The sequence below is a fragment of the Vicia villosa genome, linkage group LG7 (assembly GCF_029867415.1).
Source record: "Vicia villosa cultivar HV-30 ecotype Madison, WI linkage group LG7, Vvil1.0, whole genome shotgun sequence".
NCBI lineage: Eukaryota > Viridiplantae > Streptophyta > Magnoliopsida > Fabales > Fabaceae > Vicia > Vicia villosa.
This window is the reverse complement of record NC_081186.1, coordinates 80,552,917-80,577,848: the sequence shown is the minus strand read 5'-3', so window position 1 is coordinate 80,577,848 and position 24,932 is coordinate 80,552,917. Positions and strand designations below refer to the sequence as shown.

At 34.3% G+C, this 24,932-nt stretch overlaps 2 protein-coding genes across 2 annotated transcripts; one reads left to right on the top strand and one right to left on the bottom strand.

The window, feature by feature from the left end:
- The first annotated feature begins 13,057 nt into the window (after positions 1-13,057).
- On the top strand, positions 13,058-14,310 carry LOC131619459 (uncharacterized mitochondrial protein AtMg00810-like). The gene is made up of 2 exons (XM_058890549.1): positions 13,058-13,276; positions 13,393-14,310. Exons 1-2 carry the CDS (start codon positions 13,058-13,060, stop codon positions 14,308-14,310), a joined length of 1,137 nt encoding a protein of 378 aa, XP_058746532.1.
- A 6,822-nt stretch (positions 14,311-21,132) lies between these two features.
- Positions 21,133-22,703, bottom strand: LOC131617592 (cucumisin-like). The gene is made up of 6 exons (XM_058888859.1): positions 22,619-22,703; positions 22,056-22,155; positions 21,956-21,969; positions 21,636-21,710; positions 21,439-21,533; positions 21,133-21,341 (listed from the first exon to the last, which is right to left on the bottom strand). The coding sequence occupies exons 2-6, from the start codon at positions 22,152-22,154 to the stop codon at positions 21,283-21,285; spliced, it is 342 nt and encodes a 113-aa protein (XP_058744842.1). The 5' UTR covers position 22,155; positions 22,619-22,703; the 3' UTR covers positions 21,133-21,282.
- Positions 22,704-24,932: the final 2,229 nt, after the last annotated feature.

Below are 24,932 nucleotides of genomic sequence, written 5' to 3'. Positions count from 1 at the left end.
AGAAATAATCTATATATATTTTTAGTATATTTTGTATTACAAAAATCTAAACAACTATTAAGAAAAACTAATATAATAGCAAAGAGGTGCAAATATAAAGAAATTGATGGGATATCCAAGGTAGGCGGTAGGCCCAAAGTAAAGCAAAACCAATCCAGAAATAGGGTAAGGCGTTGGATGGATTGGTCCCTTCTTCTCCTTTATGCGAAAAACTGTGTTGGATGGATTGTTGTTGCGGAAGTTTGATGTTGAAACGCGACGATGAGGTGAACCTGCTACGTTCTGAGTTTCGGTTTGAGCAAGTTTCAGTTGAAGGAGCTTGTTGGTTTGAGGTTGCATTTATAGGAGATTGAGTATCAAAATTGAGGGAAAATTCAGTTACAGACTTGGAGAATTGAAGGGCAAGTTGTGGACAAACCGTGTGAATTTTTTTTTTGAACTTGGTTTTGAGCCCTTTGATCATATTGAATGAATGGTGGTGATTGTCTTTGTAAAATTTGTCATGAGCCAACTTGAATTGGGAAATTGAAATTTGCTGCTAGTATGAAAAGAAAACGTGAAATGCTCTTTGGTGTGGGGTCCCCCCAAATGACAAAAACTTAGAAGTTTCAAAGACTTAACTTGGGTTGGACAAAAAAAAAATGACGTTGGGCTTGCAATTTCCAAATGGGCCTTTGAGTTAAACATGGAAAATTTTTATTTTGTACCCTTACAATTATACTCATATCTCGACATGAAAAAATTTGGACCGAAATATTCTCATATAAATAGTATATATTTTAACCGGAGTGAACAATTTCAATATGTGATACTTGAAGATGAAAGCTCTTTTGGTCCAGCAGGGTTGTTTGGAAGCATTGAAGGGAGCGGCAACCATGAACACCGCGTTAACAGAAAAAGAAAATACGACCATGATCGAGAAAGCCCAAAGCGCAATCTTGTTGAGCTTTGGTGATAAGGTTCTTCTACAGGAATCAAAGGAGACGACGACATCAGGGTTATTGGTGAAACTTGAAATTTTATACATGACCAAATCGTTGGTAAATCGAATCTGCCTATAGCAAGCTTTGTATTCATTTAAGATGATTGAAGACAAAGTGTTGGCTGAGTAGTTGGATTTGTTCAACAAGCTTATTCTTGATATCGAAAATATTAATGTGAATATCGATGATGAAGATCAAGCGGTGTTATTGTTATGGGTTTTTCCTAGGTCATATGCTCACTTAAAAGAAACTCTCTTGTATGGAAGGGAGTCTTTGACCTTCGAAGAAGTTCAATCAGCCATGTACTCTAAGGACTTGGACAAATGAAAGAAGCATAAACCTTCGATGGTTGGTGAAGGTTTGACGTTAAGAGAAAATTCTTGCTAAAGGATGGTAAGTTCGACAAGAAGAAAGACAAAAGTCAGCAGAAGTCTTATAGTGGCGAAGCATCTGATATTCGATGCTATCATTGTAATAAGGAGGGTCATACAAAAAAGGTGTTCCCTGAACGCCTGAAAGATTATAGAGGAAAGGATAATGGAAACGTAACCATTGTTCAAGATGATTTCAAATCATCTAAAGTTCTTGTGGTTTCAAGCAGTGACTCAAGTAAGGAGTGAATTGTGGATTCAAGTTTCACTTGGCACATGACTCCAAAAAAAGACTTGTTCGAGGAATTGTGTGATGAAGATGGTGGATCTGTATTTCTAGGAAACAACAAAGCTTGCAAGATTGCAGATGTTGGATATGTGAGATTCAAGCTCCATGATGAGTCAATAAGGTTATTGACTGAAGTCAAATATGTTCCTGATTTGAAGAGAAATTTGATTTCTCTTGGTGAATTCAACAAAAAAGGATATGTTTTCCAAGGAGTGAAAAGTATCTTGAGATTCATGAAGGGTTCGAAGGAAGTCTTGAGAGGCCTGAAGAAACAAGGCTTGTATACCCTTAAGGCTAAAGTTGTAAGTGGTTAGAAAAATATTTCATCCATGAAACCTTTGTCCAAGACAAAATTTTGGCACATGAGATTGGGCTATGTCAGTGAAAGGGGTCTGGTCGAATTGGGAAAACAAAATCTGCTTGGTGGACATAAAGTCGAAAAGCTTAAGTTTTGTGAACCACGTATATTTGGAAAATCTTGCAGAATAAAATCCAACAAAGGCAAACAAAGAACACATAGATCCCTTGATTACAGCCATGTTGATCTTTGTGGGTCTATAAGGTGTCCATCACATCCAAGAGCCAGGTATTTCTATCCATAGTATATGATAATTCCAAAAAATTATAGGTATTCATCCAGAAGACTAAGGATGAAACTTTTGAGAATTTCAAAAGTTAGAAGACTCTGGTCGAAAATCAAACTGGTAAAAAGGTTAAGAGGTTGAGAATCGATTGTGGCCTTGAATTTTTCAATGAGGTGTTCGACAGCTTTTGTGCTCCCTCTAGTATTGCAAGGAACAAAACTACTATAGGTACTCCACAACACAATAGTTTGGTTGAAAGGCTTAATCGAACTATTTTGGAGACAGTCATATGCATGTTGACTAGTGCTGAGTTAAATATGGTGTTTTGGGATGAGGCTGTTTTGACAACAACATTTCTGATAAACATATGTCCTTCTATTGTGTTAGATATGAAGACACCTGAAGAATTTTGGTCAGGACATCCACCAAATCTCGACAATTTGGGAGTATTTGGTTGCGTAGACTATGCTCATATTAGGCAAGACAAGGTCAAACCTAGAGCTCTAAAATACATGTTCATAGGATATCCTGAAGGAGTCAAAGCTTATAGGCTATGGTGCCTAGATCTAAGTCACAAGAAGAGTATCACCAGTTAAGCTCTAGTTTTTAATGAAGCTCAAATGGCTTTTAAGAAAACTGATGATGTTGTTTGAAGTGCAGAAATATCCGACGAAGAGCTGGAACAGGTAGAGATTCCTGTTGAGGTGGAGCATGTTGATGTTGAATTGCATATCCTAGAAGAATTTGAAGAAGAAGCAAAAGATGCTAAGGAAGTTGAGGCAATTGTCGATGACTACCTATTGTCAAGAGATAGGTTGATAAGAGTCATCAAGCCACCTGAGAAACTTGGGTATGCAGATCTTATAGCATATGCATGAATCTCTGCAGGTGAGGTTCTAGACGAAGAACCTAGAGACTATAAGGAAGTTATGAGGAGTCGAAATAAGACTAAATGGCTGGAAGGCCGTGAATTATGAGATAAAATCTCTTCATGAAAATTACAATTGGGAACTGATCAAGTAACCTGCTGGAGCAAGGTTAGTCTACAGTAAATGGATTTTCAAAGTTAAGGAAGGAATCGAAGGAGTAGCGTCAAAGAGATACAAGACAAGGTTGGTCGCAATGGGTTTCACTCAGAAATAAGGTGTCAAATTCAATTATGTGTTCTCTCTTGTTTTGAAGCACAAATCTATTTGAATGATTCTTGCCATGGTGGCACAGTCCGATCTTGAACTGGAACAGATGGATGCGAAGACTGCGTTCTTGTATGGTGATTTACATGAAATGATCCTGATGAGGCAACCCGAAGGGTATGTCGAAAAGGGGAAGGAAGATTATGTGTGTAAGCTAAACAAATATTTATTTGGACTGAAAAAATATCCTCGACAGTGGAATAGGAAATTCGACAAGTTCATGGCAAGCATACGTTTCGTTAGAAGCCAGTTTGACCACCGTGTTTACTTCCGATTTCAACCTGATAATTAATTTTTTATTTTGTTGCTTTATGTGGATGATATTATAATAGCAAGAAACATTGTCGAAGATGTAATGAGGGTGAAGGTTGAACTCAATAAGGAGTTCGATATGAAGGATCTGGGAGATGCATCTAGGATTCTTGGGATTGACATTCAAAGAGATAGAAAGAAATCGAAATTATGCTTATCTCAATAGGCATACCTACGAAAGATTCTCTAAAAGTTTGATATGTTGAATATAGATCAGTGTCTCATTACTGATGTCGAAAGAGCTTTTATGAATAACATCCCATATGCTAATATAGTTGGTTCTTTGATGTATGCTATGGTCTGCACTAGACCCGATATAGCATATGTAGTAAGTCTTGTAAGAAGGTACATGGCGAACCTTGGAAAGACTCACTGACAAGTATTAAAGTGGATCATAAGGTACATAAATGGGTCTCTGAACAGAGTCTTAATTTATGGTGGAGCCTTGGGTGAAGATAGTAAAGCAATAATTGAAGGATATGCCGACTCTGATTATGATGGTTGTATGGATTCTAGAAAATCTATTTCTAGATATGTTTTCACTATGTTTGGCACATCAATTGTAACACCCTTCTAACCCACAAAGAATATTCGCAATATGATATAAATTAAATCAAATAAAACATCCACACAAGGGTGTCACCTTCTTATTAGGTTCACAGTAATCAGTCCTACTCCGTAACACAGGTTCTCAAAATTATTTAAACCATACACTTCTGTAACACAATAATAATAATAACACTTTTCTCCACCATAATTTATAATTTAAAAACATCTTTATTAAAAATTCATAAAAGTCATCATACTTCACCGTTCCATGATTCTAAACCAAAGCACCATAATACCATAAAGGCAATTCATCATATAAAAAACAATTACAAAAGAAACATAATAGTTCCAAAGAAACACACGATTCCGACCCCGACCCTGATGTTACGTATCAAAGCAAGACTCTCTTTTATTTTAAACAAACGACAAAAGGACTCCACGAAGCTGTCCTATAACTTCAGTGGACTATTCTTGATTACCCACGAGATACCCACGTGGATGCAACATTTAAACAGAAAGAGTATTTCATAATAATTATATACGACACAGGAATAAATATAGTAGTGGTACACAACCAATAAAAGACCACACATATACCAATACAACGTATCCTCATGCTTCACATACTTACTCACACTTGCACATCGTAATCTATTCACAACATTATCAAATAATCCAATCACAATCATCATTTAACTCATTCACATTACGAATAATCAAACATTATTCAATCATAAAATGTCCCAAACCATGCAATGCAACACCAATAGACTCACGCATGTCGTACCAAAATTCACTGATGACTCATTCATCATTCTCCAAAGATCCCACCAATAGGATCGAGGCTCGAAAATTTTAACCTATTACAATGGTGTATATGAATCAGTTGTAAACTTGGCGTTGTTGTATGTGCGTTTTGTAGTAATGTGTTATGAATTAAAAGATTAAACATAATGACTATTTTATGCGTAAGCATATAAGCCATGTCGTGATTACTCTAATTTATTTGTTGCCTCAAAGACTAGAGGGAAAAATGGTTAAAGGCAGCATAACAAGAGGGATATATCCTAACCCTTCTTGTGGTTGTGCCATTTGACTAGGATTGCTTATAATAAATCCTAACGCTAAGTGTGGATGAAAAGGTGACGCAATATACATTTCAATGTATGCATATGTTGATGTGTTAGTTTTTAGGCCTGTAGTCATTGTAGGTTGGATGCCATAAGGTCAATCCATACTACTATGGGTAACATAAAGTGTGGGAGAAAAGAAGGCATATGGTCCATTATGGCATACGCGACCTTGTGGATAGTTGGAATACTTGATGAATGTGGTGGGGAAGCCGCCACTTCCAGTGATATCATCGATACTGATATATGGCTTATAATTTGAGGAGTTACTCCAATGGTTGTTGAAGTTCATGCACTACCAACCTTCGATTTGGTTAGTTGTTCTTTGATATTTAAAGCGTTGTTCTGGGAAGGGGTGATTCTTTAACGTTGAACGAGTAATTTCAGAAAAATTCTTACTATTCTCATACGCATAAGCACTCATTAAATGAAGACATTTCATACACGGCAAACAAAATAATCGACACAATATTTTTCTACAAAATCAAAACTTCTTGCACAAAAGAGTCCCATTGGGCATGCCAATTTTCTTACTGATATTTTTAGTAAATCAAACTACAATTTTTAATTCACTTAATAGATTAAACTCGAAAAAGTTCTAAGGACAATTTATGCTGAAAAGTACTACAAAAAGTGTTTCTAATTTGAACTTAGATGTTTGAATGTTGACAAACTGAACATAAACTCTAATTGAAACAATGTAGAATTTCTTTGGAAAAAGAAAATAGATAAAAAGCATAATAAATGTCATTAAAGTGAATACTTTGATTGAAAAGACTTAAAGAATTTACAGAAATGACACATACTCATACATTTTCTATCAAAATGTTTCTCTATATGACTATGATACTTTAGTTCTATAGAGAAGTAGTAGAAATTATGACCTTAATTACATCATCAAACTTTACTTATATACTAATTCTTTAGTAACTGATGATAACAGTTACTCTTAAGATATTCGACTCGTACCCTACTACGCGAGCTTCCATCTTCTGATGTACTTCCACATATTTCGGGTTTTTAAAACTACTTCTAACTGCTGTCTCACCACCTGAAAACCATTTTTACAACTTTCAACTATTTTGATCAAACTCTATTGTGGTGTTAAAAATCACAGTTTGACTTAATATATTAAGTCTCCAACATTTGATGAGTGCGTCGAACTTAACACTTCAACATCTCATCTCCACCTCAAAGTGCTGATTAGTGCAAATCTTTTTGAGATTATGCACATGTTTTGAAGAAAGAATAATCATAATCTTGTGAATATGTTCCTGGGACCCTTTCATGCTTCGAGGGCGTTAAAATACACCATTTCCCAGATCATCTGATAAGTTAGTGGAATCATCTTTAGTCGACATGGTTAATCTATAAAAACTATGAGTGAGTATCTTTACACTTAATATTTTCAAATGTGGTCATAACTATTCTAAGTCGAATTCTTTAGCTAAAATTCCATACTAACACATGCAAAATAGTATTTTTTTTTTATTATTAACTACGCAAAAAGTATTGAATAAGCAAAATAGGCAAGGGTCTCAAAAGTAAAAATTAAGTGTTTACTTAAATAAAAAAATTTATAGACAAAATGTGTGTTCCAAATGTAAGAAAAGAAATAATAATTGTGAAAAATAAAAGAAGAAAAATATTTGTTTAGATTTCTTTTAGAAATAAGAATTTTATAGGATAAACATGAATAAGTAAAAATCACTTCAGTTTGATGAAATGCATGATTTATTATTTATTTATTTATTTAATTATGTTATGCATGTGTGTCGTTATAGGTATGAGTAATTGAAAAAATAGATTGAGTCACAACTAGAATGAAAATACTTAAAATACACCTCATAATAATATTTAAAGGGCACATTGAGTCACAACTACAATGAAAGTTCTAAAAATAATGATATTTAAAGGCACATTGAGTCCCAACTACAAAGAAAATACTAAAAATACCCATTCATAATAATATTTAAAGGGTACAAAATATGACATTAATGTTATTTATTCTCATCATGTTCTACACATGTAGAACTTTGGTATTTTGTCTCCACTTTTTTTCTTTTCTTATTTTCTTCCCTATTCTCTAGGTTTTGAATATATTCTTTTAGATCTTCATTTTCCTTGATCAAATTTTTTCGTTCTCTACCTCTATCTTTGAGAGTTTTTCATACATTTTGTCGACTTCTTCCAATGTAATTAGATGTGGTTTGGGTGCCTCTTCGATAATTGTAGCTTGGAAAGATAACTTGATTTTATCATTCCTATCTTTGGGCCAATTGCGATAAACACTCTTTGCACCACAACTTCTTTTTCCAAGCAATTTACTTTTCTTAACGACTTAATTTTATGCTTGGCGAATTCTTCTAATATCTTGAGCATATTCAGAGTCATTTTCATAAATAACAAACGGACTTAACAATTGTTCATCTAATGATTTTGACGATATAAATGGGTATTTGTCTAATAATTTTGAACCCAGAGTTATACCTCACAGCTAACATAAGAGTTTTAATAGATTTGTTGTGAAGTTAACTGAAGATGATGCAGAAAAATATGCTTGTACTATATTATTCTTAATATATAAAAAATTTAAATAGTATGAAATGAATTAAGCATAAACTAATAAAATTAATAAAATGAAGAATCTGAAAGATAGGTAAGAAAAACTCAAAAACTATAAAAATAAAAAGAGTTCATTCTATTTGTTACATGTGTGTACCAACCATTATATATTTTTTATTTTAATATAATTTTGTAATTATGATGGAAGTCCTTACAAAATCACAATTTTATTAGTTTTCTTATTCAAATTAAAAGTTTAAATATTCAACATCCACATACATTACATTGAAAAGTAAATAAAATATTCAAAATTATAGTTTTATCAATTTTTTATTTAAATTAAAATTTGATATATTGAGCATCCATATACACTCCATTCCGTTAAAATGTAAATAAAAAAAATGCAAAATCACAACTAAAATTTCCAACGGCATATTACAAGGATGAACAATTGTGTGTATATACCCTGAGCCAATTGTGATAAACAAAAAATTAACAAACAATTTTATGTAAAAGCACAAACCAAAAAAATCAAAGGTATGCATCGAGGTTTGTTTGTAGAAAATCAAAACACACAAAGGATTAATGTTTTTACGAGAGAAAAAAGATAGTGTATTGGATACCAGGAATAAGAGAAGCAAGTTATAAAGACGACCAAGTATCTGAAAGCAAAGCAAAACAAAACGTCAGTAATATTGTAAACCTCTAAATGCAACAATAAATATTGAATTATTATTCATAAAAAAAAAACAAGGTGACTTCTAGGATTAGAGTGCAAGTAAATCCTTCACCATACCATTATAAACATCAACTAAGAACCGCTAGATTAAAAAACATTATATGATTTTAATGGGCAGTACCACACTGAATTAAACCTTTATCATCTTTTTCTCTCCCTGCAAAATGCACATTTTTTGTATCTAATACAATCATGGCGGCCCTTTTTTCCTCTTGTTCTTCACCATCTCAAATTCTTGTGACAAAAAAAAATCTAAATAAGTGTTTTCTTCAATACATCAACCCTAACTAAAAAAGTTTAAACTCTAAAAGCTTTAAAATTTAAGCAAATATAAATAAACTTGTTATCACAATTAATTATTTGAAACTGTTAAATAAATCTAAACCAACTTGGTATCACAATTAATTGTTTGAAACTGTTAGATAAAAAAATTGTCCAAGAGAAAAAGAAAGATCAAACTAGTTAGCAGTTATAAAATATCATGTTACAAGCCTCGCGAATTTAGAGTGATCGAACCAAATCATTAAAAATGAAACAATATTTTTCTATCTCTAAATGTTGTGACATCAACAATTTCAAGGTTCTCAAACCGACAATATGTCGCTTCTTTGATCGCCATCAAACCGGCACGGCGACGCCTTTCTTTTTTGACATTTTTCCTTACATCTCACCATTTTTTGTTTTAAAAAAATATGCTTCTTTATGAGGATATGACTATATGGCGGCAGTATTTTGAAGCCATGCGAAGGAAGGAACCTTATAGCGCTTCAAATTTCCTTAACCCGTCCAATTAGAACCATAGATATATCATACTCATTTGTAGAATGCCAAAACAAGAGAACCATGAAAGTATGCTTCCTCGTTGTCCCTTGCTAAAGTATCTACAACAAAATCCTAGAAATTTCCAAAAACATTAGAGACAGTGTCCCCCATAGTTTACTCGAAGATGAATTATCACAAAAGGTCAGGCGAGTGGGTTGTTATCACAGCCGATTTTCTTAGAGCTCATCTTATACAATATTAAGAGGGGGAGAAGAATATTTCTGAAGTACTTGGCATGAGATTCCTTGAGGTGCGAGAAGACAAAATTCACAAGAATTTGACAAAGCATGAGCATGAGATAGCTGACGTGGAAGAATGATTGGTTGTAGCTTTACTATGCCCTAACTGAATAGTTTGTTATAGTTTGTTAGTTACATAACCTTGTAACTGAATCGTAACAAACTAATGAATGCATAGCTTCTTCTTTCTCTTTCTCTTTCTCTCTGCACTCTTCGAGTTTTCTTCTTTCTCCATCAATGGAGTTTTCCAGCATTCATTCATGGCTTTCATATGCTTAGATGGTATCAGAGCAGGTTCTTCCTGCTCTGCTCTCGTTGCGCAAATCCTACCGTGATCTAAGTTTTCTTGAGAAGTAATTTGTAATATCTTTTTTTGTTTGTCAGTTCTTTGTTCGTAGTTGTGTTATCATGTTCGTCCAATGACGAGAAACAACAATAACAACAATCAGGATCAACTTGATCATTACTATATTCATCCATCGGAGAATCCATCGACGGTATGTGTATCTCCAGCATTGAGTGGCGATAATTACCATGCTTGATCGATGAAGATGAGGCGTGCACTTGCTATGAAGAATAAGTTCAGATTTGTTGATGGATCGATAGAGGTTCCTAATGAAGATGATCTGAACTACGTAGCATGGGAAAGGTGAAACAATCTTGTTCACACATGGATTATCAACTCGATAACGCCTTCGATTGCTCAAAGCGTGGTGTTCATTGATAATGCTGTAGACATGTGGAATGATCTTAAGGATCGATTCATGAGAGGAGACCACATTCGTGTGGCATAGTTGTATCAAGAAATATCAAACCTAAAGCAAGGTAACAAGAAAATTTCTGATTATTTTACTGAATTGAGGAGTTTATGGGAAAAACTTAATCAATATAGACCTATGCCAAATTGTATTTGTCGTATTGCATGTGGTTGTTTAGCTATGAGGAATAGCAGAAGTTTTAGGGATGAAGATAGAATCATTCAGTTCTTGATAGGGTTGAATGAGGAATATCATGGTGTTGTGTCACAAGTGTTGTTGATGGATCCCTTGCCACAAATCAACAAAGTTTTCTCTATGGTCATGCAACAAGAGAGGAAGATCTGTGGAATAAGTTTTTTTGCTGGTAATGTAGTGGAGGAGGGATCTAGCATGGTTAATGCTGTTGAGGGATCAAAACAATTTGGCAGAGGTAGAGGTAATGGAAGCTCTTCTTCAGGAAGAGGGAGAGGAAATGTGAAGGTTTGTACCTTTTGTGGAAAGACAGGGCACGTCATTGATAATTGCTATAGGAAACATGGTTATCCACCTAGTTTTGGTAGAGGTAACTCATCTGCATCCTATGCAAATCAAGTTGAAGTTGAGGATCTAGATGCAAAAAGAGGTGCTGCAACTTCCTCAAGTGAAAATGGTAGTATGACACTGACCAAGGAGCAGTATGCCAACTTGATGGTACTCTTAAAGAAGAGTACAGGTTCTGTGAATCTCACTAAGGGAGGTAATTTCAAACCTTATGCTTATGTTGTGAGTTTCACTGCTCGAAGTAATGTTGATTGGATTTTGGACACAGGGGCAACTCATCATATAAGCCATTCTTTAGAATGCTTTATTAGATATGAGAAGATAAATCCTGTGGTAGTTAATTTACCTAATGGAAATTCCATAGCATCCTCTATATGTGGTAGTGTGCAATTGTCTAGTGAACTGATTATTGATAATGTCCTATATCTGCCTCAATTTGAAGTGAATCTTATATCTGTCTCAAAGTTATGTAAGGAGCAAGAGTGTGTTTTAAACTTTGAAACTGATAAGTGTGTTATACAAGCAAGGAATGACTTGAGGAAGATTGGTTCAGCTAGAGAAATTGATGGATTGTACCATTTGGAAGCTGCTACTTACAAGGCCTATAAAGATAAAGAGGCAGGATTCGTTTCTAGCATTTTTACTTGTAACAATAGAGCTGATGAGTTAGCTCCTGCCATCTTATGGCATTTAAGACTAGGGCATTTAGCATATGATAGGATGGAAAGCATGAGCAAAATGTATAGCTTCATTCCTAAGAGTGTACACACAACTTGTGATGTGTGCCAACAATCAATACAGAATCATTTGCCTTTTCCTATTAGCAATAATAATGCCCATAATGTGTTTGATCTAATTCATCTTGATGTATGGGGCCTTTTCAGTACTATTTCTGTCCATGGTTTTAAATATTTCTTGACTATACTTGATGATCATAGTAGACATGTTTGGGTTGTTATGTTAAAATCCAAATCTGAACTGTGTCAAAGAGTACAAGAATTTGTAGCCATGGTAGAAACTCAGTTTGAAAAGAAAATTAAAATGGTGAGAAGTGATAATGGAACTGAATTACACATGCCAGTTTATTATGCTTCAAAAGGAATCATTCATCAAAGGAGTTGTGTGCATACACCACAACAAAATGGAAGAGTTGAAAGAAGACACCATCATATATTGAACATAAGTTTAACACTAATGTTTCAATCTAAATTTCCTAAGAAATTATGGTCCTATGATGTTCTTCATGCAGTTTTTCTCATGAACAGGATCCCTACAAAGTTGTTAAAGAATAGGTCATCATATGAAGTTCTCTATGGAAAGTTACCTGAATTGAGTGCTCTTAGAGTGTTTGGGTGTCTGTGTTATGGATCTACATTGCCTACCAACAGACATAAGTTTGATCCAAGAGCAAGGAAGTGTGCTTTCTTGGGTTTCAAGCAAGGTATGAAAGGCTTTGTTCTTCTAGATATCAGCACTTATGAGATTGTTGTATCTAGAAATGTTAAATTCTTTGACATGGAGTTTCCTTTCCATGATAAGTCAAGTCATAATGCTCCTACTTGCATCTATTCTGATCAGTCTAGAAATCTCTCTGATTTTTCTATAACTGATGGTGTGTTAGATGCCACTTCGAATGGAACAATGTTTTCTCCTGATCATAATGTTCAGTCTGCCTCTGCTGAACAAAATGATCCTATTGTGCCATCTCCTCTCAATGAGCAAATTTCTCATGATGTTTTTGATGCTACCAATACTGATTCTCTTTAAAGTTGTTCACCTGATTCTACTAATCAGGATTTATCTCTAAATTCCTCTATCTCGATTCCTTCCTCAAATGAACATAGAAGGTCCAGTCGTATTTCTAAACCTCCTTCTCATTTGAAGGACTATGTTTGTAACTCCATCATTTCATCTGCCAGCCAATATCCTATTTCTAAATATCTCTCTTATACTTAGTTGTCTCCCTCTCATCAAGCCTATGTCATGGCTTTGTCTTATGAAACTGAACCAACTAATTACAAGGAAGCTAGCAAGGATCCTCGATGGATGCAACTTGAGTTGAATTCTCTGAATCACAATCACACATGGGATCTACTGGATCTACCTCCTAATGCTTCTCCCATTGGAAGTAAATGGGTGTTTAAGATCAAAAGACATGCTGATGGATCTGTTGAGAGATTTAAAGCAAGACTGTGGCACAAGGTTTCACACAAATAGAAGGGCTTGATTACTTTGAAACCTTTTCCCCTATAGCAAAACTGTCCACCATTCGTGTGCTATTGGCTCTTGCAGCTATTCATGGCTGGCATCTCTACCAGCTAGATGTGAACAATGCATTTCTGCATGGTGATTTACACGAGGCTATCTATATGAAGCTACCACATGGTGTTCTTTCCTCCAAAGTAGGCCAGGTGTGTAAACTTAACAAATCACTGTATGGCTTGAAGCAAGCAAGTCGGCAATGGTTTGAAAAGTTAACTACTTTTCTACAGAGTCAAGGTTTCATTCATGCCCATGCTGATCACACTCTACTCACTAAGATTGATTCATCCTCATTCACAGCCATTCTTATGTATGTTGATGACATTATCTTAGCTGAGACATCTCTCTCTATGATTAATACTCTGAAGAAAGCATTGGATAACACTTTTCATATCAAAGACCTAGGGCAGTTGAAGTTCTTCTTAGGTCTTGAGGTTGCTCGATCAACCAAAGGTATCACACTTTGCCAAAGGAAATATTGCCTTGAGTTGTTACATGATGCTGGTTTGGCTGGTTGCAAACCAGTTTCTACTCCTTTGGACGCTTCTTCTCGTCTCCACCAAGATGATGGATCTTCTTTCTCTGATGTCACTGCCTATAGACGATTAGTGGGAAGACATCTCTTTCTTACTACTACACGACCGGATATTGCATTTGCTACCCAACAATTGAGCCAATTTATGAGTGCACCTACTGAATCTCATTATAAGGTTGCTTTAAGAGTTCTATGCTATCTTAAGCAGTCTCCGGCTCGTGGTATTTTCCTTTCTCAGGCTCTAGATTTGCAGCTATCTGGATTTAGTGACGCTGATTGGGGCGGTTGTGTTGACACGCGACGCTCTATCTCTGGGTATTGCTTCTTCATTGGGCAATCACTCGTGTCTTGGAAAGCTAAGAAGCAGCTCACTGTCAGTTGCTATTCAGTTGAGGAGGAGTATCGTTCCCTAGCATCTGCTACACGTGAGCTTCAATGACTGTGCTTCTTATTGCATGACTTGCATCAACATCCTTCACGACTACCTGTACTTTACTGCGACAGCCAAAGTTCCATACACATATCTGCAAATCCTGTGTTCCATGAACGCACTAAACACCTTGACATTGATTGTCATTTGGTGCGTGAAAAGTTACAAGCAGGTGTGGTGCATTTGTTACCAGTTTCGTCTCAGGATCAAGCAGTTGATGTCTTCACTAAAGCTTTAGGTCCACGACCGTTTCACTCTTGTATGTCCAAGCTTGGTTTGATCAATATCTATCAACCTCAAGCTTGTGGGGGTGACAAAGCATGAGCATGAGATAGCTGACATGGAAGAATGATTGGTTGTAGCTTTACTATGCCCTAACTGAATAGTTTGTTATAGTTTGTTAGTTACATTTACTTGTATATAAAAACCTTGTAACTGAATCGTAACAAACTAATGAATGCATAGCTTCTTCTTTCTCTTTCTCTTTGCACTCTTTAAGTTTTCTTCTTTCTCCATCAATGGAGTTTTCCATCATTCATTCATGGCTTTCATATGCTTAGAGAATTATGAGGGTATTTCATTAGAGATAATCAAGGCGAAGATCTTAAGGCCATTCACAGCAAGGTAGTTTGAAATTGTCAAACTGGACGTTAAACCACCATAATCAATTTGTATAGGTTCTTACCTTCCACAAATAGTGAAGAAGATATTCTTCGAGTTTCTTATAGCCAATATATCTTAGTTAGACGTCGGACATAGATCTAGGCGTAATGCACCATTATTAAATATGGGTCCTTCCGCTAGATATGTAGCCTAGCAAAGAAGGCTAAAATCTCACGAGAAAGCTAAAGTAACCACGAAGATAGTCCAAGGATTTATTTATACTAATTTAATCTTCGAGGTAAGATATACAAAATGGATTATTACTGTCGTACTAGTCAAGAAACCCCTGGGAAAGCAGATAATTTGTTTTCATTATTCCGACTTCAATCGGACATGCCCCAAAGATTTGAATTCACTTTCAAACATAAACATATTAGTAGAAAATTCATCAGGTTACAAACTTTGTTTTCATGGACGCATATTCAATTTATATCTAGATACTCATGTATGTATGAGCCATATATAGAGAAAAAAACCTTCATGACTAACAGAGCCAACTACTAATAAAACACTAAGACCTTCATCTTGTAGAATATGGGGGAAACACACCAGAGGATAATGATCAAATTCTTCAAGGAAAACACAAGTGAAAAACTATAAGTCTATATGGATTAAATCATTTAAAGGTAAGGGCTATGAGTTTCAAAATAGGTAATAATTGATATATATTGTCGTTTCTAATCGATTGAGTTCATTCAAACAGCCTTAATCCTTAAAAAACATCAATATAATTTATTGACATAATCTATTAGAGCCAGTCAAAAAATATTTTCTGGCTTTTTAAATGCTCTCATCTCTTTCTATGCAACTTTTCAAGGTTTATTCTTTTCAAAATATTTTAAAAAATGTTTTAAGTGTGTGTGTGTGTGTGCGCGCACTTATAGCTATCTACTTCTTTAATGAAAGACTTTTACATTTACAAAAGTTTCATTCACTTACTAAATTAGAATAACTTCCCTAAGCATGTGTCTGATGTATTCGTTGCGTTGACACTTTGCTTATACTCTGTTTGTCTTTATCTGAGAAGCTTCTTTTAGTATCTGAAGCTTTTATCTTATGAAGATTTATCTGAAAGCTTTATCAATTCTTTATCAAACCTATGACTTACATTTTTAGCCGCTTAAATGCATTGATTGACTTTCACAATGATTACGTCTTTACTATGCAAACTAGTATCATTTATGATCTTTTATAGTTGACATCATGTTAAATCTTTATCATGTTGAATATTAGATGTTCTGATTTTTTTACAATTGTTACCATCTTATCAATTCTTCACATTTGTCATAATAAAAACAAAAACCTATTACGTGTAAAACAAAGTTCCGCAAATATCCTACATTTTCTTGGTGATTTTTCGAAAGAAAATTTTATATTTTATCCTTGTGATATACTTTGAGGAAAAGAATATACTATGATTTAGCTTTTATTTCATTTTAGGTGACCAATATGTAATTATACGTTTTAAACTATAACTAAACTAAAACAAAAGATGAGATGGCTAACAATAAGGGCTGAAAAGTATTGCTATTGGTTAACGGAATAGAGGATGCCAGGTATTCATTTAGAAACTAACTATTCTATGAATTCTTGATTACAAATGTTGTTACATATCACTTGCTTTTTATATAGAAGTTACGTGTTGCATGCTATGGCAGGTAGTCTTGTGATAAAAAATTACTTACCAAATCAGACTCATTATATTTATAAGGATGAACGTGTGCATGTGCGTGCATGCGGGTATATATATATATATATATTTAAGAAAAGTTTCACTTTACCTACAAGAGTTGCTTCATCAACAACAAGGTGTGGAGTATAGGAATTCAGAAGGTGTATGTACTTAGATGTTAGATGTTATAGATACAAGGCAAGGTTGGTCGCAAGAGGTTTCACAGAAAGAAGGTGTCCACTTCAATGACATGTTTTCTCTTGTTGTGAATCATAGGTCCATTCGAATGTTTCTTTCCATGGTGGCACAGTTCAATCTTGAAGTGGAGCAGATGGATGTGAAGATTGTGTTCTTGTATGATGATCTATATGAAACGATCCTAATGAGGCAACCTGGCGAGTATTTCCAAGAGGGGAAGGAATATTATGTTTGAAATCTAAAAAGATCTTTATATGGACTGAAACAATATCCTCAATAGTGGAATAAGAGATTCCACAAGTTCATGGCACACATAGGTTTCGTTAGAAGCCAGTTCGACCACTGTGTGTACTTCCGATTTTGACCTGGTAATTCATTTGTTATTTTGTTGCTTTATATGGATGATATTCTCATAGCAAGTAATAATTTCGAAGATGTAATAAGGGTGAAGGATGAACTCAATAAGGAGTTCGATATGAAGGATCTGGGAGTTGCATCCAGGATTCTTGGGATTGACATTCAAAGAGATAGAAAATAGTCGAAATTATGCTTATCTCAAGAAGCATACCTACGAAATATTCTCGAAATTATGCTTATCTCAGTAAGTCGTATAAGTAGATACATGGAGAATCCTGGAAAGGCTCACTGGAAAGCACTGGAGTGGATTCTAAGGTATATAAATGGGTCTTTGAGCATAGTCTTAATTTATAGTGGAGCCTTGGGTGAAGATAGTAAAGCAGTAATCGAAGGATATGTCGACTGTAACACCCGTATATTTTAATTTTTAATTTAAATAGAAATTTAATTAATAATTAGAATTATATGTGGTTTGTAGAATTTAATTGGAAAAGGATGATTTATGGTGTTGGGCCATGTGTGATGTTAAGGAATGAGGGGTGTTATGTTAGTAAAGGTCTTATTCCAATTAAAGTTTATTTTATAAAATAATAAGAATTGGGAATAAGGGAAAGGAACGTGAAAAGCAGAGCAGAAGAGGTGAGGGTTTGGAAAGCTAGTACGTGAAGAGGAGCAATGGAGGGAGAGACCAATCAAGAACTCTAGGCTAAGGTAAGGGGGGACTCTCCGGTTATCATCTATTATCGTATTCTTGGATAATAATATTGATTAGAGATGTTGTTGAGTCAATTGGATTATACGTCGGGTTAGAGAGGTTATGAATTGATGAAAATTGCATGAATTATTGATTGATTATGTGTTGTTTTGATGTGTGACGATGAATAATGATGCAATTGATGATTAACTGCCTGTATATGATGTTTAGAGTCAGTTTTGGACTCAAATTGGGTGAGATCGCAGGATCTGACGCAGACCCGAAAGTCTGTGAAATCGCCAGTTCGCGTCGCGTCCTAGTGTTGGCGCCGCGAAGGCATACTTGTTTTCTCGTATCGCGCCGCGTGCATTGGTTGGCACCGCGAACACGTTTGTATGGTTCAGGTCGCGCCGCGAGTCTTGGTTGCGCCGCGTACTGTAGCGTTAGTTGTTTTCTTGGAAGAGTTAAATGATGGGTAACTTTCGAACCGTAGGTCCGTTTTTAGTGCCGTTTCGAGCACGATGAATCTTATGAGATAGCCTATGTTTTTAAATGATGGAATGCGGTGTGAATCCAATTATTTTTAAATATGATTTTATTTCTTGGTGTATGATGTATTGTACATATATGTGATGAGATGTGTTAAATACATGCTATGTTGAAATATTAATCATGTGACGATTTGTTTAATTGGATGATGTACTGTTGACATATATGATGAAATGTGACAATATGAGATGTTGTTTTGAAAAACATTATGATGTGATGATTTGTTGAGAGTTGTATGATGATGACTGATTTATTTTGGAATAATGTGGATACATGTGTGTTCTTATTAATGATGATGATGATGATTGATTGTATTGAATGATGCTAATGTATATAAACATACTTTGATGATGATGATAGTGATGATGAAATGGGTATTTGATGATGTTACTCATTAGACTTGACGATGGTATAGTATGTTATATATGTTGCATTCATTCATGTTCATTGATGATACTGTATCCATAAGGGTGTGTTGGATCAGTAAAGGGCATGATTCCCATTGTGTGGAATCTGTGCTGGCAGGGCCGTATCTGGATGATGTTGGATCGGTCATGGGTTATTCCCATTGGATGATGTTGGTACCACATGCATAGTGTCAGTTCATACATATACATACTTTTATAACATGATTGGAAGTATTCCAGTGTTATAAATATTGATGATGTGTTGATTGCGTGTTTTGTTGAATTAATGTTGAATATGATTGCCTGTGTGAAAGATGTGTTCTATTGATGTTTGTGTAAACGATGAATGTTCCTGATAATCTGAATATGATGAAATTGGGTGAATAATATAACTATGATGTGTTGTTATTTAAGATGCAATAACATTTGTTAACTATGATGAGACTCACCCTTACTGTTGACATTTTCAGATTGAGGATAGCGGCTTTCGACTTGGTGAGGATTAGTTCATAAGTCGGTTTAGTTGTTGTGTCGGTGTCATGCTCTGATAGATGTAACACTGGGACGCGATGTTTTGAGTTTTGATTATAACTCTATTATTTATTTTATTTGAAGTCTGATACATTAACGATGTAATGTTGACTTGATGATTTGATTCCGCTGTGTAAACATAATTTTTATCTAGTGAGTTATAATTTCAGACGTTTCAGTGAATGCATGACATATGCCGAACGTGTGTTTTCTTTTATTTTTGAATTGTGACACCCTTTGCATGTTTACTCTGATTTAATTTTGTTAATTGCCGTGGGGTATTAGAGGGGTGTTACATCGACTCTGATTATGCAAGTTGTATTGATTAAAGAAAAATCTATTTCTGGATATATTTTCACTATGTTTGGGACTTCAATTAGATGGAAAGCAACACTTCAGAAAGTTGTGCTTTATCAACCACTGAAGCGGAATATATTTCCCTCAGTGAAGCTGTGAAGGAACCATTGTGGCTTGAAGGTTTATATATATTATAAAAATTGTACTTTATATATATATATATATATATATATATATATATATATATATATATATATATATATATATATTGTTTGCTAAAAAACGTCAAATACATATAATATATTATTTCAGGAGCAAGTTTAATACAAATAAAAGGATATGGTTCAGTGGTTGGACGTTTGGATGCTATTTTTGTGTCCAATTCCCATGGAAATCAAATTTTTTTAGAATAATCTAAGATGAAATTGAATGAAGGAGAAACTAGCATAACAATTATGATCCTAGTATTCATAATAAGACATTTTAAGGTTATTGCAACAGAAGAGATACACATAAGGAGTTTTTCTTAAAGGTGAATTCTTATTTATCCAACTCAAAAAGTTGGGTAAGGTTACCTCCTTTGTAAAATGCTTTGAAAACAACAAATATTTATAGTATTTTAATAAATAATTAATTGTGTTAAATGAAATGGAATCATGTGATTGGCTGAAGGTACATTACCCAACTTTTTGTGATGGGTAGAGAAGTTGTCCCCTTTCTTAAATGGAAACATTTATTTCATTACCAACACTCGAACAAACTAAAAGAAGTAAACGGAGGAAGTAACGCAAAAACAAAGAAGCAATAATAAACATGGAAACCAAAAGAGTAATTGTTTATAAGAAACAGTCTTTCACGGATAATGTAAAGGGAAGTAACTTTTCACTTTTTACTTCCCAAAATTTTAGCATATGTTACCGCGATTTTTAGCAACTTCAACAAATGAATTCCGAAAACAGTTTATGATTCAAACTAGGCCCTTAAGGTTATGTTTGGGAGTTTGGAGGGGAGGGGAGGGGAAGGCTTCCAAAAACAAAATTTTAAAAAAAATAAAGGAAAATATTTGACATTTTTGAAAAAATGATTTTGTTTAGAATGATAAAAGAGTCATTATCATTACTAAATTTTTAATTTTCAAAATACTATAACAACCTAAAAGATATTTGGAAAATTTATGTAAGCCCTTCAAAACCCTCCAAAACCCTCCTTCAATACAATTTTTGAGTTCCCTATTTTATGGGGTTTTTGGTGTTATGAATAAACTCAAATCCTCCAAAACCCTCCTACCCAAAATCCTTTTATCTTTTTCACCCAATTCTTTCTATTTTTCAAAGCCCTCCCCTCGCTTTCCCTCCAAACTCTCAAACATAGCCTAAAGGATTCTAAGTTGACAGGTTTTTCTTATGCAAGTTCCAAAGTAGTTATCTTAATGCAGATCAACTTATCCTTCATGTTCTAACATGTGTTGATCTTACTCAAGTGAATTATCTTCGATCTTTGAAAGACTACTCTTCGAGCGATGCCTCTCTCGATTATATAATTGATATGTAACTTACATTATTTCTCTTTTTTGCACAAAGCCACTGATATGCCATCCTTTGTTGTAACATTATCTATATTGTAAGGAGTGTATAATTTTCATTTCGAAAAACACTAACAACTTCATCGAGTACTACATCACAATAATTCATAGTTAACAAATTTATAAATAGTAAAGAAAAGAATGAATAGTTATATATTAAGTAGAAAAAAATAGACTGAAAACTCACCAGCCATTCTATCGGCTTCTTTCTTGGTTAGGTTCACGACAAATCCACTGAAAGTATGCCAGTAATAGTACAAAATATTCTTTGGTGCTGAGTTGCTAAAATGGTAAGTTAAAGAAGTCAAGTTTTTGTTTTCTATTTCTTTAAAATTTATCAGATGTTACTTTGTGCATAAAAAATGGCAAAAGTAATTAAGTAACCTGTCTGCAGCTTGTTGTATCAAGTAATTGTAATGTTGCAACGAAGTAGCTTCATCTTTGAAGGGATCTCCGGTGGGGTGCAGTTACGGTGCATAGATAAAAATCTATGCACCGTGCATAGAGTATTATTGACCATTGGATTATTAGATCAAATTATAATTATTACTCGATACTCAATACTTACCACTCAATAGTCAATACTCAATACTCAGTACTTAATACTCAATACTAGATTAAAAATATGATCCAATGGCTTAAATTGACTTATGCATGGTGCATAAGGAAAATCCTTATGCATATTAGCCAATGCCTCTCCGGTGTAGACAATGTAAGTCTGCATTTTTAATTCAACATATATATTATTTATCATGGCTAGAAACATGCACCACAGAAATTTGATAAGGGTTGATGACGACTTGCCTCTAGGTCATTTTGTCGAGAAGATAAATAATACCATTTCACGAAAAGTGAAGTAAGGCTAAGGAGACGTAGAAGGACAACTAAAGATCTAAGCTTCATTCTGACACACAAAAAATGGTTAAATCAAAATACAAGAGTTTTATTATACTCATTATAATCTCTTTTAAGCACTGCAAGAACTCGGAAAAGAATAATTAAACTCTAACCTTTGAAACGATATATTCCTCAAAATACAAAATTAAACATTTCATTTGGCAGAACTAATGTTGTTATCTATAAAAGATTTATTAAGTTGTTAATGTAAATATGGTTTAAATGGTTAATTAAGCCAAGTTATTATGTTTGAATTAAACTGATGGATAATTATGAATTTCAGAGCCATGCATGGAATAATAAAATCATCTAAATCTAAACACCATTCACGACCAGTACTGCATTGCATGTGTTCATTACCATAATCTAAGCAAAACATAACTTACAACATACATGCATACAAATCTAGAACAAAACAATATTAGATTAGATTAGATTTATCAGCTAACAATTTCAACATACATGCATACCTGTTTCTAAGACGATCTTCCCTAATTCCTTCGTTGATCTACACAGCCAACTCCGCACGCTTCAGAAACACGGCCGTATTCTTTGTGGTGAATATCTGGCCCCTCCTTGTTTCTATTATTATCAATGTAACTAATTCCTTTTTAATCAATTTTAGTTAGGTCATTATATATATTATTAATTTTTTTTTCCAACTCATTCAAACTATTCTCATATTTTCACCCGTCTTTTGTATTTAAAATTTTGTAATCTATTTTAATTTCAATATATATATTTTGGTATAATTGATTTGGATATTCAAGAGGAAGTTAGAGATATTAATTATGGGGATGACTTGTTGGAAGCGGAAGCGGAAGATATTCAACCGGTTATTTTATTTAATAGGAAGGAAGCTACGAGCCGGTTTTGAAGTGGTTTAATGAAGGAGATTCTAATAGTGGATTTTTCCACAAGGTCATGAAGGAGAAGTGGAGAATAAATCATATCGGACATATTAATACAATGGAAGGGATGTTAGAATCGGTTAAGGAAATCAAAGAACATGTTGTCCATCATTTCTCAAAAAAATATGAAAGAAGAGGTAGGCGTGACACCAATGCTAGAAGGGATTCTTTTTTATAGAATTAGTGAAGAGGATAAAGAATGGCTTGAAAGACCTTTTCAAGAAGTTGAGATCAATGAGGCGTTAAAGTGTTGCGGTGGAGCAAAAAGTCCGAGGTCGGATGGGTATTCCTTTCTTTTTATTAAAAGGTGTTGGTCTTTTTTAAAAGAAGACTTTAAGAGGTACTTTGATCATTTTTTTTTGTGGGAGGAGAGTTATCTAAGGCGGTCACTTCATCGTTTTTGGCTTTAGTTCCAAAATCTTCCAATCCTTTAAGCTTGGACGATTATAGACCGATTTGTTTGGTGGGATGTATGTACAAAGTCATGACGAAGATATTGGCGGGAAGATTGAAATTAGTGTTGAATTCCATTGTTTCTCATTGTCAAAGTGCTTTTATTCCGGGGAGGCAAATGTTTGATGGCGTGTTGGTGGCTAATGAAGTGGTAGACTATGCTAGGAAGGAAGGTATTTCTTGTCTTGTTTTTAAAGTTAATTTTGAAAAAGCTTATGATAAAGTTTCTTGGGAGTTCTTGCGCTATTTATTGAATAAGATGGGGTTTGGAGATAAATAGCATAAATGGTTGGATGTATGATAGGAAGTTTTTCCTATCAAAACTATAATCTAGGGTTTGTAATAGAAAAGGGGAAGAATATTAAAAAAACTAAGAACATTAAGATAAAGGATAAAAATAAACTTGATTTCTTTGATTGATTTTCAATCTCTCAATAAGAGTACATATATAGTGATATGTTAGAATCCCATTTGTGCATAGTTTGTATATATGTTTTGTGGTATTTCTGAGACTCTTGTGCCAAATTTGATTACTTTTTGATATAATAGTATGTAAATAAATAACTTTGTGTTTATTTTCTAATTAAGTTATTTTATTAACTCTTGTTATGTTTTCTTTAGGTTTTAACAACTTTTGGGCAAGATGGAATGAGAAGAATGATCAAAGCAAGCTTGCAATGAGGGTGGAATGGAAAAAGAAGAAGATTTGTGCAAGGAGGTCCGCTCAGCGGAGCTGAAGCGGACCCAGGCAGGGATGCGCAGAAAATTTACCTCCGCTCAGCGGACCTTGAAGACAAACCAGATATTTTTACTGCTCCGCTCAGCGGACCCCCTCCGCTCAGCGGACCTACTTTTTCAACTTTTCTTCCTAGCCACATAAAATTGATGAAAAAGGTGTTTTGAGTGGGTTCTTATCATAACACACATTTGGAAAGAAAAGTTAGGGCAAGAGAAGAAGAGAAAAACCATTTTTAAGAGAAAATCAAGATTTCCAAGCATCTTTCTTTGATCTTCTTGAGTTTGATGTCACTAAATCTTGGTTTGTTGCTTGTTGTTGGAGCTTCCATGGATATGGAGGGCTAAGTTCCATCTTGTGTCAAGATTAGAGGTAGTTAGTGTGTAAATATGTACTTTCTTTGATCTATTATGTATGAACTTGGTTAATGATTAATACATGGTGAATATCTTCTTATTTATGTTTCATTTGTTGTTTTGGATCACTATTGAGAGATATGTTTCAAAGCTAGACCTAAAAGATATTCATCTATCAATAAACAAACTCTAGAGATAGATTTGTGAGTTGATATTCACAAGTATCAAGCTTTTAAGATTATCATGTTGATTGTCGGCATGAGAGATCATCTGACGGTGAATATGATAATAATCACGATATTGCTTTAGAGAAAACAGTATCGAGAGG

Coding starts and splice junctions, on each gene's coding strand:
- LOC131619459 (XM_058890549.1), top strand. CDS start 13,058: ATGGCTTTGTCTTATGAAACTGAACCAACTAATTACAAGGAAGCTAGC. Junction 13,277..13,392: donor AAGCAAGACTGTGGCACAAG/GTTTCACACAAA, acceptor CATCTCTACCAG/CTAGATGTGAACAATGCATT.
- LOC131617592 (XM_058888859.1), bottom strand. CDS start 22,154: ATGAAGCTTAGATCTTTAGTTGTCCTTCTACGTCTCCTTAGCCTTACT. Junction 21,534..21,635: donor ATACAACAAGCTGCAGACAG/GTTACTTAATTA, acceptor TTACCATTTTAG/CAACTCAGCACCAAAGAATA. Junction 21,342..21,438: donor AGAAGCCGATAGAATGGCTG/GTGAGTTTTCAG, acceptor ATTGTGATGTAG/TACTCGATGAAGTTGTTAGT.